General features: G+C 39.2%; 1 protein-coding gene across 3 annotated transcripts in view; it reads right to left on the reverse strand.

Annotated features, from left to right (window-relative positions):
* The window catches only part of ADAMTSL1 (ADAMTS like 1), a 1,025,773-nt gene that overhangs the window by 27,450 nt on the left and 983,074 nt on the right, over positions 1–15,249 (reverse strand). For all 3 annotated transcript variants that reach the window (XM_049711047.1, XM_049711046.1, XM_004276108.3), the window contains 2 exons: positions 14,986–15,166; positions 11,562–11,769 (listed from right to left, as the gene is read on the reverse strand). In XM_049711047.1, coding sequence (XP_049567004.1) covers positions 11,562–11,769; positions 14,986–15,166 — 389 coding nt within the window. The remainder of the gene's footprint in view (positions 1–11,561; positions 11,770–14,985; positions 15,167–15,249) is intronic.

The following is a 15,249-nucleotide window of genomic DNA, read 5'->3' on the forward strand; positions in this document are numbered from 1 at the left end:
AGATGTAGAGAACAAACGTATGCACACCAAGGGGGGAAAGTCGTGGGGCGTGGGGATGGTGGTGTGATGAATTGGGCAATTAGGATTGATATGTATACACTGATGTGTTTATAATTGATGACTAATAAGAACCTACTATGTAAAAAAGTAATAAATTAAAATTCAAAAATTAAAAAAATATATAAATAAAGCATCACCAGAAAAAAAAAAATCGGAGAGAGAAAGAGTTTTCCAGATAAGCAGAAGGCAAGGGAGTTATCACTACTAAACCAGCCTTACAAGAATTGTTAAAGGGACTTCTTTAAGCTGAATAGAAAGGGCAATAATTAGTAACAAGAAAAGATAAACCTCAGTAGAAAGGTAAATATACAGAACATGTAGTGGATTAATCACTTATAAAGCTAGTATGAAGGTAAGAAGACAAACGTGGTAAAAATAACTACTATTACAATAATTCTTTAAGGATACACAAGATAAAAAGATATAAAATGTGACATCAAAATCATAAAACATGGGGAAGGGGTAAGAGTAAAAATGTTAAGCTTTAGAATGGTTTAAGTTTACAACAAACTTAAGTTTTTATCAATTTAAAATAGACTGTTAGGGATATACTCTATAATATATAAGCCTCATAGTAACCACAAAGCAAAAATATAATCACAAAAAATAAAAAAATGGAATATAAGCTTAAGAAATATACACTTAAGAAATATACACTTAAGAAAGTCATCAAACCACAAAGGAAGAAAGCAGTTGCAGAAGAAAGGAACAGAGAGGACTACAAAACAGCCAGAAAGCATTAAGTACATACATACCAATATATCTTTAAAGGTAAATGGACTAAATTCTCAATTCAAAAGACAGAGTAGCTGAATGGATAGAAAAAACAAGACCCATGTATATGCTGCTTACAAGAGACTCCCTTCAAACGTAAGAACACACAAACTGAAAATGAAGGGATAAAAGATATATAAAAAGATATTTCATGCAAATGGAGCCCAAAAGAAACTGGGGGTAGCTATACTTATGACAGTTTTTGTTTAACAGTCTAATTTTTCTGGTATAAGAGACAAGGGAACTGCATAATGATAAAGGGGGCAATCCACAAGAGGATATAACATTTGTAAATATTTATGCTCCCAACATAGGAGCACCTAAATATATAAAGCCAAATATTAACAGACCTAAGAGGAGAAATAGACAGCAATATAAAAATAGCAGGGGGCTTTAATACCCCACTTATATCAATGGATAGATCATCCAGACAGAGAATCAATAAAGAAATATCAGCTTTTTAAACAATATGTTAGACCAGATGAATTTAACAGATATATATAGAACATTCCATCCAACAGCAACAGAACACACAGTCTTCTCAAGTGCACGTGGAATGCTTCCTAGGATAGATCATACGACAGGCCAAAAAACAAATCTTAATAAATTTAAGATAGAAATGATATCAAGATTCATTTCTGACCTCAATAGTATGAAACTAGAAATCAATTTCAAGAAGGAAACTGGAAAATTTGCAAATATGTGGAGATTAAACAACATGCTACTGAACATTCAATGGGTCAAAAGAGAAATAAAATATTTTGAGACAAATGAAAATGGGAATATTACATACCAAAACTTGTGGCGTACAGCAAAAACAGTTCTGAGAGGGAAGTTCACAGTGATAAATGCCTACCTCAAGAAACAAAAGTCTCAAACAACCTAACTTTACACCTCAAGGAAATAGAAAAAGAAGAATAAATGAAGGTCAAAATTAGTAGAAGGGAGAACAATAACAAATTTTAGAGCAGAAATAGAGACTAAAAAGAATAGAAGAGATCAATGAAACAAAAAGCTGATTCTTTGAAAAGATAAACAAAATTTATAAGCCTTAGTTAGACTCACCAAGCAAAAGAGACAGAGGACTCAAATAAAATCAGAAATGAAAGAGGAACTATAACAACTGATACCACAGAAATACAAGTATCATAGAGACTACTCTGAACAATTATACACCAACAAATTAGACAACCTAGAAGACATGGATAAATCCCTAGAAACATATAACCTACCCAGACTGAATCACAATGAAATAGAAAATCTGAACAGACCAATACAAGTAAGGAGATTGAGTCAGTAATCAAAAACCACCCAACAAGCAAAAGTCCAGGACCAGACAGCTTCACTTGTGAATTCTACCAAGCATTCAAAGAAGGATTAATATCAATTCTTCTCAAACTCCTCCAAAAAATAAAAGAGGAGGGAACTCTTCCAAACTCATTTTATGAGGCCAGCATTACCCTGAAACTAAAAACCAGACAAGGGTGATACAGAAAAGAAAATTACAGGTCAATATCCCTGATGAACACAGATGCAAAAATCCTCAATAAAATATTAGCAAAGCAAATTCAACAATACACTAAAAGGATCAAAGACCATGATAAAATGAGACTTGGTCCAGGAATGCAATGATGGTTCAGTATCCACAAAGCAATCAACATGTGATATACCACATTAACAAAATGAAGGATAAAAATCATTTGATCATCTCAATAGGTGGAGAAAAAGCATTTGACAAAATTCAACATCTGTTTATGATAAAAACTCTTAACAAAGTGTATGTAGACAGAATGTACCTTAACATAATAAAGGTCATATATGACAAGTCCACAACTAACATCATACTCAAAAGTGGAAAGCTGAAAGCTTTTCCCCTAAGATCAGGAACAAGACAAGGATGCCCACTCTTGCCACTTTTATTCAACATAGTATTGTCTTTGCAAGAGCAAATAGGCAAGGAAAAAAAAAAAAGAAGGCATCCAGATTGGAAGGGAAGAAGTAAAACTGTCACTATTTGCAGATGACATGATACTATTTATAGAAAATCCTAAAGACCGCCACCAAAAAAAACTGTTAGAACTAATAAACAAATTCAGTAAAGTTGCAGAATACAAAATCAACACACAAAAATCAATTGCATTTCTATACATTAATAACAAACTCTCAGAAAGGGAAATTAAGAAAACAATCCTATTTAAAATTACACCAAAAAGAGTAAAATACCCAGGAATAAATTTAATGAAGGAGATGAAAGACCTATACACTGAAGACTTATTAATGAAAGAAATTGAGGATGACAAAAATAAATGGAAAGATATTCCATGCTCATAGATTGAAAGAATCAGTATTGTTACAGTGTCCATACTACTCAAAGCAGTCTACTGATTCACTACAATCCCTATCAAAATTCCAATGGCATTTTTCACAGAAATAGAATAAACAATCCTAAAATTTATATGGAATCACAAAAGACCCCAAATAGTCAAAGCAATCTTTAGAAAGAAAACACTGGAGGCATCACTGACTTCAAACTATACTAGTGATAAAAAATTACAGTAATCACAGTATAGTTTTGCATAAAAACAGACACACATATATTGAACAGAATAGCCCGGAAATAAACCCACACATATATGGTCAATTAATTTACAACAAAGGAGCCAAGAGTATACAGTGGGGAAAGGACAGTCTCCTCAATAAATGTTGGGGAAACTTGACAGTCACATGCAAAAGAATGAAACTGAACCACTACCTTATACCATACACAAAAATTAACTCAAAATGGATTAAAGACTTGACAGAAAACCTGAAACCAGAAAACTGCTAGAAGAAAACATAGGTGGTAAGCTCCTTGACATTGATTTTAGGGATGATTATTTTTAAAGCAAAAATAAAGAAGTGGAACTGTATCAAACTAAAAAGCTTTTGCACAGCAAAGAAAACCTTCAATAAAATGAGAAGGCAACTTACTGAATGGGAGAAAATATTTGCAAATCATATATCTGATAAAGGTTTAATATCTAAAGCATATAAAGAACTCATATAACTCAATAGAAAAAAAATCCAATTTAAAAAGGGGCAGAGGATCTGAATAGACATTTTTTTGAAGAAGACATGCAAATCACCAACAGGCACATGAAAAAAATAAGGTACTCAACGTCACTAATCATGAGGGAAATGCATATCAAGACCACAGTGAGATATCACCTCACACCTGTTAGGATGGCTATTATCAGAAAGCCAAGAAATAAGTGTTGGTGAGGATGTGGAGAAAAGGGAACCCCTGTGAACTGTTGGTGGGAATGTAAATAGATGTACCCACTTTGGAAAACAGTATGGAGGGGCCTCAAAAAATTAAAAATTAAAAATGAACCAGCAATTCCACTTCTGGGTATTTACCTGAAGAAAATAAAAACACTAATTTGAAAAGATATGTGCACCCCCATGTTCATTACAGCATTATTTACAATAGCCAAGATACGCAGCCAACCTAAGTGTCCGTCAGTGGATAAACTGATAAAGAAAATGGTATGTGTATGTACACACACACACACACACGTATATAAGTGACACGTGTGTATATACACACACAGGAATATTAATCAGCAAAAAAAAAAAAATCTTGCCATTTGTGGCAACGCTAATGGACCTGAGGACATCATGCTAAGTAAAATATGCCAGAGAAAGACAGATACCATATGGTCTCATTTATATGTGGAATCTAAACAAAACCAACAAAATAGATACAGAGAACAGATTGGTGGTTGTCATAGTCAGGGGGTGGGTAAAATAGTTAAGGGGATCAAAAGGTACAAGCTTCAAGCTATAAAATAAGCAAGTCATGGAGATGTAATATACAGCATGATGACTATAGTTAATAATACAGTATTGCATATTTGGAAGTTAAATAGATCTTAAAAGTTCTCATCAGAAGAAAAAATGTTTTTAGTAACTGTATAGTGAAGGATATTAATTAGACGTATTGTGGTGATCATTTTGAAATATATACAAATATCAAATCATTATGTTGTACTCCTAAAACTAATATAATGTGAATTATAAAAATAATTCAGTTAAAAATTCAGCATCCAATAGAGGAATCAGGCTCCCTGACTTCAGACTATACTACAAAGCTACAGTAATCAAAACAGTATGGTAGTGGCAGAAAAACAAATATAGATCAATGGAACAGGATAGAAAGCCCAGAAATAAACCCACGCACCTATGGTCAATTAATCTATGACAAAGCAGGCAAGACTATACAATGGAGAAAAGACAGTCTCTTCAATAAGTTGTGCTGGGAAAACTGGACAGCTACATGTCAAAGAATGAAATTAGAACACTCTCTAACACCACACACACAAAATAAACTCAAAATGGATTAAAGACCTAAATGTAACACTGGATCCTATAAAACTGCTAGAGGAAAACATAGGCAGAACACTCTTTGACATAAATCACAGCAATATCTTTTTGGATACACCACCTAGAGTAATGGAAATAAAAACAAAAACAAATGGGACCTAGTTAAACTTAAAAGCATTTGCATAGCAAAGGAAACCATAAACAAAAGGAAAAGGCAACCTACAGAATGGGAGAAAATATTTGCAAGTGATACAACTGACAAGGGATTAATCTCTAAAATATAGGAACAGCTCATAGAGCTCAATATCAAAAAAACAATCCAATGAAAAAATGGACAGAAGATCTAAATAGATATTTCTCCAAAGAAGATATACATATGGCCAAAAGGCACATGAAAGGATGCTCAACATCACTAATTATTAGAGAAGTGCAAATCAAAACTACAATGAGGTGTCACCTTACACTGGTCAGAAAGGCCATCACAAAAAATCTACAGATAATAAATACTGGAGAGAGTGGAGAAAGAAGAATCCTCCTACAACTGTCAGTGGGAATGTAAATTGATGCAGCCACTATGGAGAACAGTATGAAGGTTCCTTAAAAAACTAAAAATACAGCTACCATATGATCCTGCAATCCCACTCCTGGCCATATATCCGGAGAAAACCATAGTTGGAAAAGATACATGCACCCCAGTGTTCATTGCAGCACTATTTACAATAGCCAAGACCTGGAAGCAACCTAAATGTCTATTGACAGAGGAATGAATAAAGAAGATGTGGTATATTTATCAATGGAATACTACTTAGCCATAAAAAGGAAGGAAATAATGCCATTTGCAGCAACATGGAGGGACCCAGAGGTTGTCATACTGAGTGAAGTAAGCCAGACAGAGAACAACAAATATATGATATTGCTTATATGTGGAATCTAAAAAAATTTATACAAATGAACTTATATACAAAACAGAAATAGATCCTCAGACATAGAAAAGAAACTTATGGTTACCAAAGGGGAAAGAGGGGGCAGGGATAACTTAGGAGTTTGAGATTAACATAAACACATACTATATATAGAATAGATAACCAACAAGGACCTACTGTATAGCACAGGGGACTATACTCAAAATTTTGTAATAACCTATAAAGGAAAATAATCTGAAAAATATGTATAACTGAATCACTTTGCTGTACACCTGAAACTAAATCAACTATGCTTCCATTAAAAAAAAATTCAGCATCCAAAGCTCTATTCCAGACTCACTAGATGAGAATTTGCATTTTTAACAAGATCCATAGGTGATTCACATTAAAGCTTGAGACAACCTTGCCTAGAGGGTTCTAGAAGAAAGAAGAAGGGGGTGAAGAGTGTTAGAGAGGAAGGAAGGAGGAAAGACCTATTTTTCTGTCTTTTAGGAAAAATAATCACTCAGCATGATCAGTGTGCATGTATATGCCCTTGAGTGACCTCAGTGATACAATGCAGAAACATCTCCCACGTGTAGCCAGATCTGTTCCCAATTGTAATTTCACAAACTGCCAGTAAGCCTTGAGGGCCTAGAAGCAGAGCTGCCTTGGGTGGAATGAGAGCTATCAGAAGTGGGCTTTTCCAGGTAGGAGAAAGATGATATCTCCCAGGCATGGGAGCAAGGGGGAGCTCATGCCTCTTTGACTAAGAAGCACATGTATTAGGTCACTGGAAATAAGGGGGGGGTTGGTAGAGGCCCCAAAAAGTAGCCTCCGGCTGAGCATATTGATTTGCCAGTGTTGAGCATCATTCCCAGGCTCACCTGGGACACAAATGGCTTATAAGTTGCAAATGAATTCTGTGGTCACATTTTCCCCAAATAACATTTCATCTTCATTAGAGATGACCACAGTGTGTTAACTTAATAGGATGTTCCAAGTGATTGTTTTCCAAATAACACACTTCAGGGTTGGGATGAGGGAACATGAATGCAGTAATGTGTAGATACCAGTTCCAATAAGTTCAAGTTGCCAACTGCCCCCAAGCATTCAGTCACACTATTTCATAGAGTTACACAAATAATTTTGAGCTGTGTGGTTGCTTTGGCATGTCCTCACAGGCCAAGCTTAATGGTATGTTTCAGATACTGACCATTTGGAAATTATGCCTGACCAATCAAAACAGTTATCCTACCAATTAGCACGGGCCTCTGACAAACCACAACAGTGGTTCCCACATAGTTGGTAGGTACCAGCTGATAATCAGTCCTGGCAGGCAGCTCTTAGATGCTCAGTAGGTCTCCAGTAAGTTTTGAACCAAGACTTTAGGAAAAACAGAGTATATACAATTATATCATTTCCCTCAAGCACCACACCAGATTTTTTTTTTTTTTTTTTTTTTTTGGTGCCAACAACATTCTAAAACAGAGAAGGAGTCACATGATGAATAGGACAACTATGCTTTGTCTAAATAGAGGCCCTGTCTACCTGCACTGGGCAAAATCTAGGCCTCTAATTACAAATGGGAGTTCCTGACTTGTGTTCAGTCCCACCTGGCCCAGAAACAATGACCTGGCCCAGAAATGACGACAGCACTGCACACTGCACCCTTGGCTGCTTCTGTCATGGCCTGGTGTGTGTCACGGCTCAGGTTTGCTCTTCCTAATGAAGAACCTGCAGTTTGTGTTGGTCTTTCTTTTCAGTTATAACTAAAACATAAAATTTCCTCTCCAAATGGAGAGTTACTGTGGTTCCTCCCTCCGTCCAGCTGAGCCCCCATTTATTCTCTCTCTTGAGCTAACCTGGGACTTTTCTGGTTAACCTCCAACAGGGAACTGAGAAAGGAGTTGCTGGTAGCAGCTAGGCTTCAACTCTTCTTGGCCTGGAACAATGGTTCTCTACCCTGACTGCACATTAGAATCAATCACTTGGGTGGCTTCTAAAACATGCCCATGTTTAGATCCCTCTCCTGAGCAACTGACTTAGAGTCACTGGAGAAATTTCTTTAAAAGACCAATGTCTAGCAAAGACACCACCAAAAAGGAAAATTACAGGCCAATATCTTTGATGAATATAGATGCACAAATTCTCAACAAAATATTAGCAAACTGAATCCAGCAACACATAAAAAATATCGTAACACCATGACCAAGTGGGATACGTTCCAAGTTCACAAGGATGGTTCAGCATATAAAATCAATGTGATAACACCACATAAACAAAAGACAAAAACCACATGATCATCACAGTAGATGCAGAAAAAGCATTTGACAAAATTCAACACCCATTCATGATAAAAAAAAACTCTTACCAAAGTGGGTATAGAGTGAACATATCTCCAGATAATAAAAGCTATTTATGACAAACCCACAGACAATATAATACTCAATGGTGAAAAGCTGAAAGCCTTTCTGCTAAAATCTGGAACAAGACAAGGATGCCCACTCTCACTTCTTCTATTCAACATAGTATTGGAAGTCCTAGCCACAGCAATCAGACAAGAAAAAGAAATAAAAGGTATCTAAATTGGGGGGACTTCCCTGGCAATCCAGTGGTTAAGATTTCACCTTCCAACTCAGCAGGTGCAGGTTTGAAACCTGGTCAGGAAGCTAAGATCCCATGTGCCTCATGGCCAAAGAACCGAAACATAAAACAGAAGCAATATTTTAACAAAATTCAATAAAGACTTTAGAAATGGTCCACATCAAAAGAAATCTTAAAAAGGTATCCAAATTGGAAGGGAAGAGCTAAAACTGTCATTATATGCAGATGATATGATACTATATATAGAAAACCCTAAAGACTCCATACAAAAACTACTAGAACTGATAAATTCAGCAAGGTAGCAGGATACAAGATTAACATACAGAAATCTGTTGCATTTCTTTACACCAACAACAAAATATCAAAGGGAATGTAAAGGAAACAATACCTTTTAAAATCACAACCCCCAAAAGAAAATACTTAGGAATAAACCTCACCAAGGAGGTGAAAGACTTATTCGCTGACACCTATAAAACATTAATAAAGGAAATTAAAGATGACTCAAAGAAATGGAAAGATATCCCGTGCTCTTGTATTGGAAGAATTAATATTGTTAAAATCGCCATACTACCCAAAGCCATCTACAGATTTAATGAGATCCATATCAAATTACTCATGACATATTTCACAGAACTAGAACAGATAATCTTAAAATTTACATGGTACCCTAAAAGACCTAGAATTGCCAAGGCAATTCTGAAGATAAAGAACAAAGCAGGAGGCAAAACCCTCCCAGACTTCAGACAATACCACAAAGCTATAGTAATCAAAACAGCATGGTATTGGCACAAAAACAGTGGATCAATGGAACAGGATAGAGAGCCCAGAAATAAGCCCACACACCTAAGGTCAGTTAATCTTCGACAAAGGAGGCAAGAATATAGAATGGGAAAAAGACAGTCTCTTTCAGCAAATGGTGCTGGGAAAGTTGGACAGCTGCATGTAAATGGATGGAGTTAAAACACACCCTCTCACCATACGCTAAAACAAACTCAAAATGGCTTAAAGACTTAAAACATAAGACACGATACCATAAAACTCCTAGAATAGAACATAGGCAAAACATTCTCTGACATAAATTGTACAAATGTTTTCTTAGTTCCATCTCCCAAGGCAATAGAAATAAATACAAAAATAAACAAATGGGACCTAATCAAACTCACAAGCTTTTGCACAGCAAAGTAAACCATAAACAAGATGAAAAAAACCTACAGAATGGGAGAAAATATTCACAAACACTGCGACCAACAGGGCTTAATTTCCAAAATATACAAACAGCTCATACAACTCAACAACAAAAAACAAACAACCCAATCCAAAAAATGGGCAGAAGACCTAAACAGACGTCTCTCCAAAGAAGAAATATGGATGGCCAATAGGCACATGAAAAGATGCTCAACATCACTAAATATTAGAGAAATGCAAATAAAAACTATAGTGAGGTGCCACCTCACACCAGTCAGAATGGCCATCATTAAAAAGTCTACAAGTAACAAACGCTGGAGAGGGTGTGGAGAAAAGGGACCCCTCTTACACTGTTGGTGGGAATGTAAATTGCTACAGCCACTATGGACAACAGTATGGGGGTTCCTTAAAAAACTACAAATAGAGCTACAATATGCTCTAGCAATCCCAGTCCTGGGCACATATCCAGAGAAAACAATACATGCACCCCAATGTTCACTGCAGCACTATTAACAACAGCCAGGACATGGATGCAACCTAGATGTCCATCAATGGATGAATGGATAAAGAAGATGTGGCACATATATACAATGGAATATTACTCAGCCATAAAAAAGAAAGAAAGAATGCCATTTGCAGCAACATGGATGGACCTAGAGATTGTCATACTGAGTGAAGTAAGACAGAGAAAGACAAATATATGATATTGCTTATTTGTGAAATCTAAAAGAATGGTATAAATGAACTTGTATGCAGAACAGAAATGGAGTCACAGATGTGGAGAACAAACTTGTGGTTACCAGGAGGGAAGGAGGGGGAGGGATAGACTGGGAGATTGGGATTGACATATAGATGCTACTATATATAAAATAGATAACTAATAAGAGCCTACTGTATAGCATAGGGAACTCTACTCAATACTATGTAATGAGCTATATGGGAAAAGAATCTAAAAAAGAATGGATATATGTATATGTGTAGCTGATTCACTTTGCTGTATAGCAGAAACTGATAAAACATTGTAAATCAACTATACTCCAATAAAAATTAATTTAAAAAACCCCAAAAGACACATGCACCCCAATGTTCATTGCAGCACTATTCACAATAGCCAAGACATGGAAACAACCCTAATGTCCATTGACAGATGAATGGATAAAGAAAATATGGTGCATATACACAATGGAATACTACTGAGCCATAAAAAAGAACGAAATAATGCCATTTGCAGCAACATGGATGCAGCTAGAGATTATCATACTAAGTGAAGTAAGTCAGAAGGAGACAAATATCATATGATATCGCTTATATATGGAATCTAAAAAAAATGATAGAAATGAACTTATTTACAAAACAGAAACAGACTCACAGACTTGAAAAACAAACTTATGGCTAACAAAGGGTAACGAAGGGGGAGGGATAAATTTGGAATTAACAGATACAGACTACTATATATATGAAATAAATGGTCCCTATATAAATGACAGGGACCTACTGTATAGCACAGGCAACTCAACTCAATATCTTATAGTAACCTATAATAGAAAAGAATCTGAAAAAGAATAAATATGTATGCACAACTGAATCACTCTGCTGTACACCTGAAACACTGTAAATCAACTCTACTTCAATAAAAAATAAAAATTAAAAAAGAAAAAGCCCTCTCACCTGGCCCCAGCTGGAGAAGGCCCACTCCACACATAGCTGTTGGTTACAGGCCTGGGTGTCGACTGGCCGTTTGGCAAGCTGTGTGCACATGTCATTGGACACAGGAGTGGAGATCCCAGAGGCTTTCAGCTTCTGGCAGGTCACTCGGCGGGTCTGGACACCTCCCCCACAGCTCCGGGTACAGGCGGACCAGGAGGTCACCATCCACCTGGAAAGAGGAAGAAGAGTCAGGGCAAAGGGTCAAGTCTTGAGGAGAGGGACGATGCCATACACTCTCAGAAAAGGAGTCCCATGCATCTTCCTCTTCTCACCACACAGCAGCTAATTGCAGGGCCATGTCTCTTTTCACAGTATATGCTTGGGGTGGTAGGCTGAAAATCCCCACCCCTCCCCACCGAGATATCTATATCAAATCCCTGGAACTTGTGAATGCTACCTTATTTGGACAAAGGGTGTTTACAGATATAGTCAAAGATTTTGAGATGAGATTGTCCTGCATTATCTGGGTAGGCATTAAATACCATCATGTACCCTTATAAGAGAAAGGCAGAGGGAGATTGGACATAGAAAATGAGGAGACAGTGTGACCACAGAGGCAGAGGTTGGAGTGATGTGGCCACAAGCCAAGGGACACCGGGAGCCACCAGAAGCTGCAAGGGCCGAGAAACTGATTCTCTCCCAGAGCTTTATGGAGGGGGTACAGCCCTGCTGACACCTTGATTTTGGACTTCTGGCCTCCACAACTGTAGGAGATTAGATTTCTCTTGTTTTAAGCAACGATGTTTGTGGTAATTTGCTGTGGCAGCCACAGGAAACAAATACCCTTTGGAAATTGACTAAAAAGGCGCATTGTGAAAGAGTTTTCTGAAGATCAGTTGCCTTTTCTTAACATTGGCCCCAAAAGCCGTGAGCTTGCAGATGACACATTCTGGGAAGACAGTCCTTTAGCTGGTTACGCTGCATTGCAGTTCTGGTACATCCTAATGGCATCCAAGTGTGGGGCAGAGAAGGGACAGTTTCCCAGGGAAGTCAGATCCAAACCTGGGTCGCCCCCTGACCCTGGAGGCGGTCTGGGTCTCGGTTCAGCCAAGTTCTGTCTGCTTGTACTCACTGTTTATTCTACGTCGCCTTAACCCACGTCTCATTTGATTTTGTTTAATCCCTCAGAAACCTACGAAGTTCCTTCCAGCTTTCTGGAGCAATTCCCACGCCCATGAGTCACAGTCCATAGGTCTTACACCTCTTAGAGGGCTGTATACGTGGTGACAGTAGTCGTTCTCAGGATGTTAGCTTCTAACTGCAATTCAGGCCCTCAGAAGTGAGACTGACCAGGACTGAGACAAATGGCTTTCCTCATAAAGCCAAGCTGTAAGCTGGGAAACACTCTGAAATCCTTGGTCTGTATACAAAGGTGGAGGGGTTCTCTTTGGATGTTTGTACCCTAGGCTAATCCTCAAAGAAGAGGGGAAGGGGGTGCAGTTTGGGGAAAAGAGTGAGAAAAAAATTTGGTGCTTTCCAGCCATTTAATTCCATCTAGAGAAAACAATTTGTTTTACTGCCTGAGAAAAAAATTTTTCTAAATGAAGTGGCTGAAACAGCTACCTGGGTCAAAGCGGGACTTCGCAGCGTTATTCAGACAGCCTACGAGGGCCACACTTGTTTGTGTGCAGAGAAGGGGGCTGACGTGCCCAGGAAGCCTGGTGGGGAAACCAAGCAAAGGTGAGCCTGTGGCCACTTCCTGGTCTAGTGGCGCCACATCTGGCTTTCAGGAGAGGTAAGTAGCAGGGACAGGGAGCAAATTCCTCCTGAATCGGGGTCTGTGACTTATTTAATTTGGTGGAACTCCTCTGCTCCATTAGCCCTGGAGAGAGATGACTGCGTGCAGATTTCCATCTCGCAGGAGCAGAGCCACTTAGGAAACAAGCAGACGGTGTTTTAAAGCCGCTGGGGGCACTGAAACCCAAGCAGACCCAGCCATTGTTTCATCTGCAGAAGTAAATAAGGCTGATTGACTCTGACCATCACCACAGCAAATCAAAAAGTCCCTGGCATGTCCAAGACCTCCTCTTCATTTCACACAGCTTGGCAAGGGCGGTCTTCCAGCCTCTCGTATCCCTGGTGAATGTCAGGCCTGCCTTTCAATCAACTTTTATTTCCAAATATCCATTTCAGCAATTTTTCAGGAGTTGGGGTGGGGGCTTTGAGAAAAGAGAGGTACGGGCTATGTTACAGTTCAGGAAGGGTATAAAAGGACATTAATCATTCCCGTGGAAACCTTCCCGTCAGCAAGTCAAACTGCTGATATTAACAAGTGTTTCATATTTCATTGAGGCTGTCCTGGTTTCAGCTGCTTCTTATGACTCAGCTGGCAAAACACGAAGCAGTTGCCTAAGTAGTGGATGAACGTCCCACAGATAGGTAGTAAAGGGGCATTTCAGGACCCAGCCAAGTCTCCCCGGGCTCTGGGCGCCATGCTGGTGCCAACTCCAAGCCCCATCCATTATCCCTTTAGCTGCTGCCTGACGCTGGGTGGCAGGGGAAGGGTACTGCTCGGTGGGACTCACAGCTGCTCAAAGCTCAGGGCAGATGGAAGAGGCAGAGACTGTGGGTGTCATTCTGAGCTACATAAGGGACCCAAATGCAGAGAATGGATAGTTGGCCCTTGAACAACACGGGTATGAACTGCACAGATCCACTTATACTCGGATTTCTTTCACGAAATACCGACTACAGTACTACACCATCCGTTGTCGTGAAGTTGCCGATACGGAGCGCCGACTCTCAAGTTATAGGTGGATTTCTGACTGCTCAGGGTCGGCGCCCCTAACCTTTGCATTGCTCAAAGGTCAACTGTAAACCCAAAGTTGAAGCAACTATGGGAAATGGAAATTTATGTCAACTTTAGCAGAATGCAACCCTTTGTAGAAGAGAGGATAATATTTCCTTAACTAAATTGGAGTACTGATGAGCACAGGTATTTACAGCTAGAAGAAAGGGGAGGAGTTGGGGTATAGGCCAATAGTCACTATCCCCTAAACACTTCAACTGCAAACATGTTTCTTTTCTTACAGACCAACCACAGAGCCAGCTTCTTACTGCAGTGTGGGAGCTTCTCTCTTGCCAGGGCCTGGGATGCTCCTGGACCCTGAACAGACCCTATCAGGCCCTTGGGAAGCCTGGGCAGCCTTTAGCTGGCTGAATAGTGAGGGAAGAAACAGCGAAGGGAGGAGGCTCATCCTGAGGGATGTTTTCTGTGCAGTGGAGAGGCTGGCGGGCCCGGGCCTACAGGAAAGGACGTCAGGTCCCCTCACCTGCGCTTAATGTAGCTCTCTCAGTGCTAGACAAGGGCTGGCTATGAACTTGGCTAAAAGTCCAGGCCCATCCTTGGGAGTGGGCGGCCTGAGGCAGCATCCAGCGCACTCACCGGGAAGGGCAGTCTCTCCGGTTGCAGGCGATGGGCTGCACAGCAGGGCGCACCTTCCCTGCGCAGTGGGTGGGGTTGACCTCCGTGCTGTTCAGGAGACACCTCAGGCGGGGCTGCTGAACCCCTCTGTTACCACAGGAGGCTGAGCAGGTCGCCAGTCTGTCCACAGACCACCAGTAATCTATCACAGAAGGGGGATCAGAGGTGAAAAGAAGATAGCATCAATGCCCATGTTGTTCCTTCAGAGTGGTGGGGTGGGGTGTG

This window comes from Orcinus orca, chromosome 6 (genome assembly GCF_937001465.1).
Source record: "Orcinus orca chromosome 6, mOrcOrc1.1, whole genome shotgun sequence".
Lineage (NCBI taxonomy): Eukaryota > Metazoa > Chordata > Mammalia > Artiodactyla > Delphinidae > Orcinus > Orcinus orca.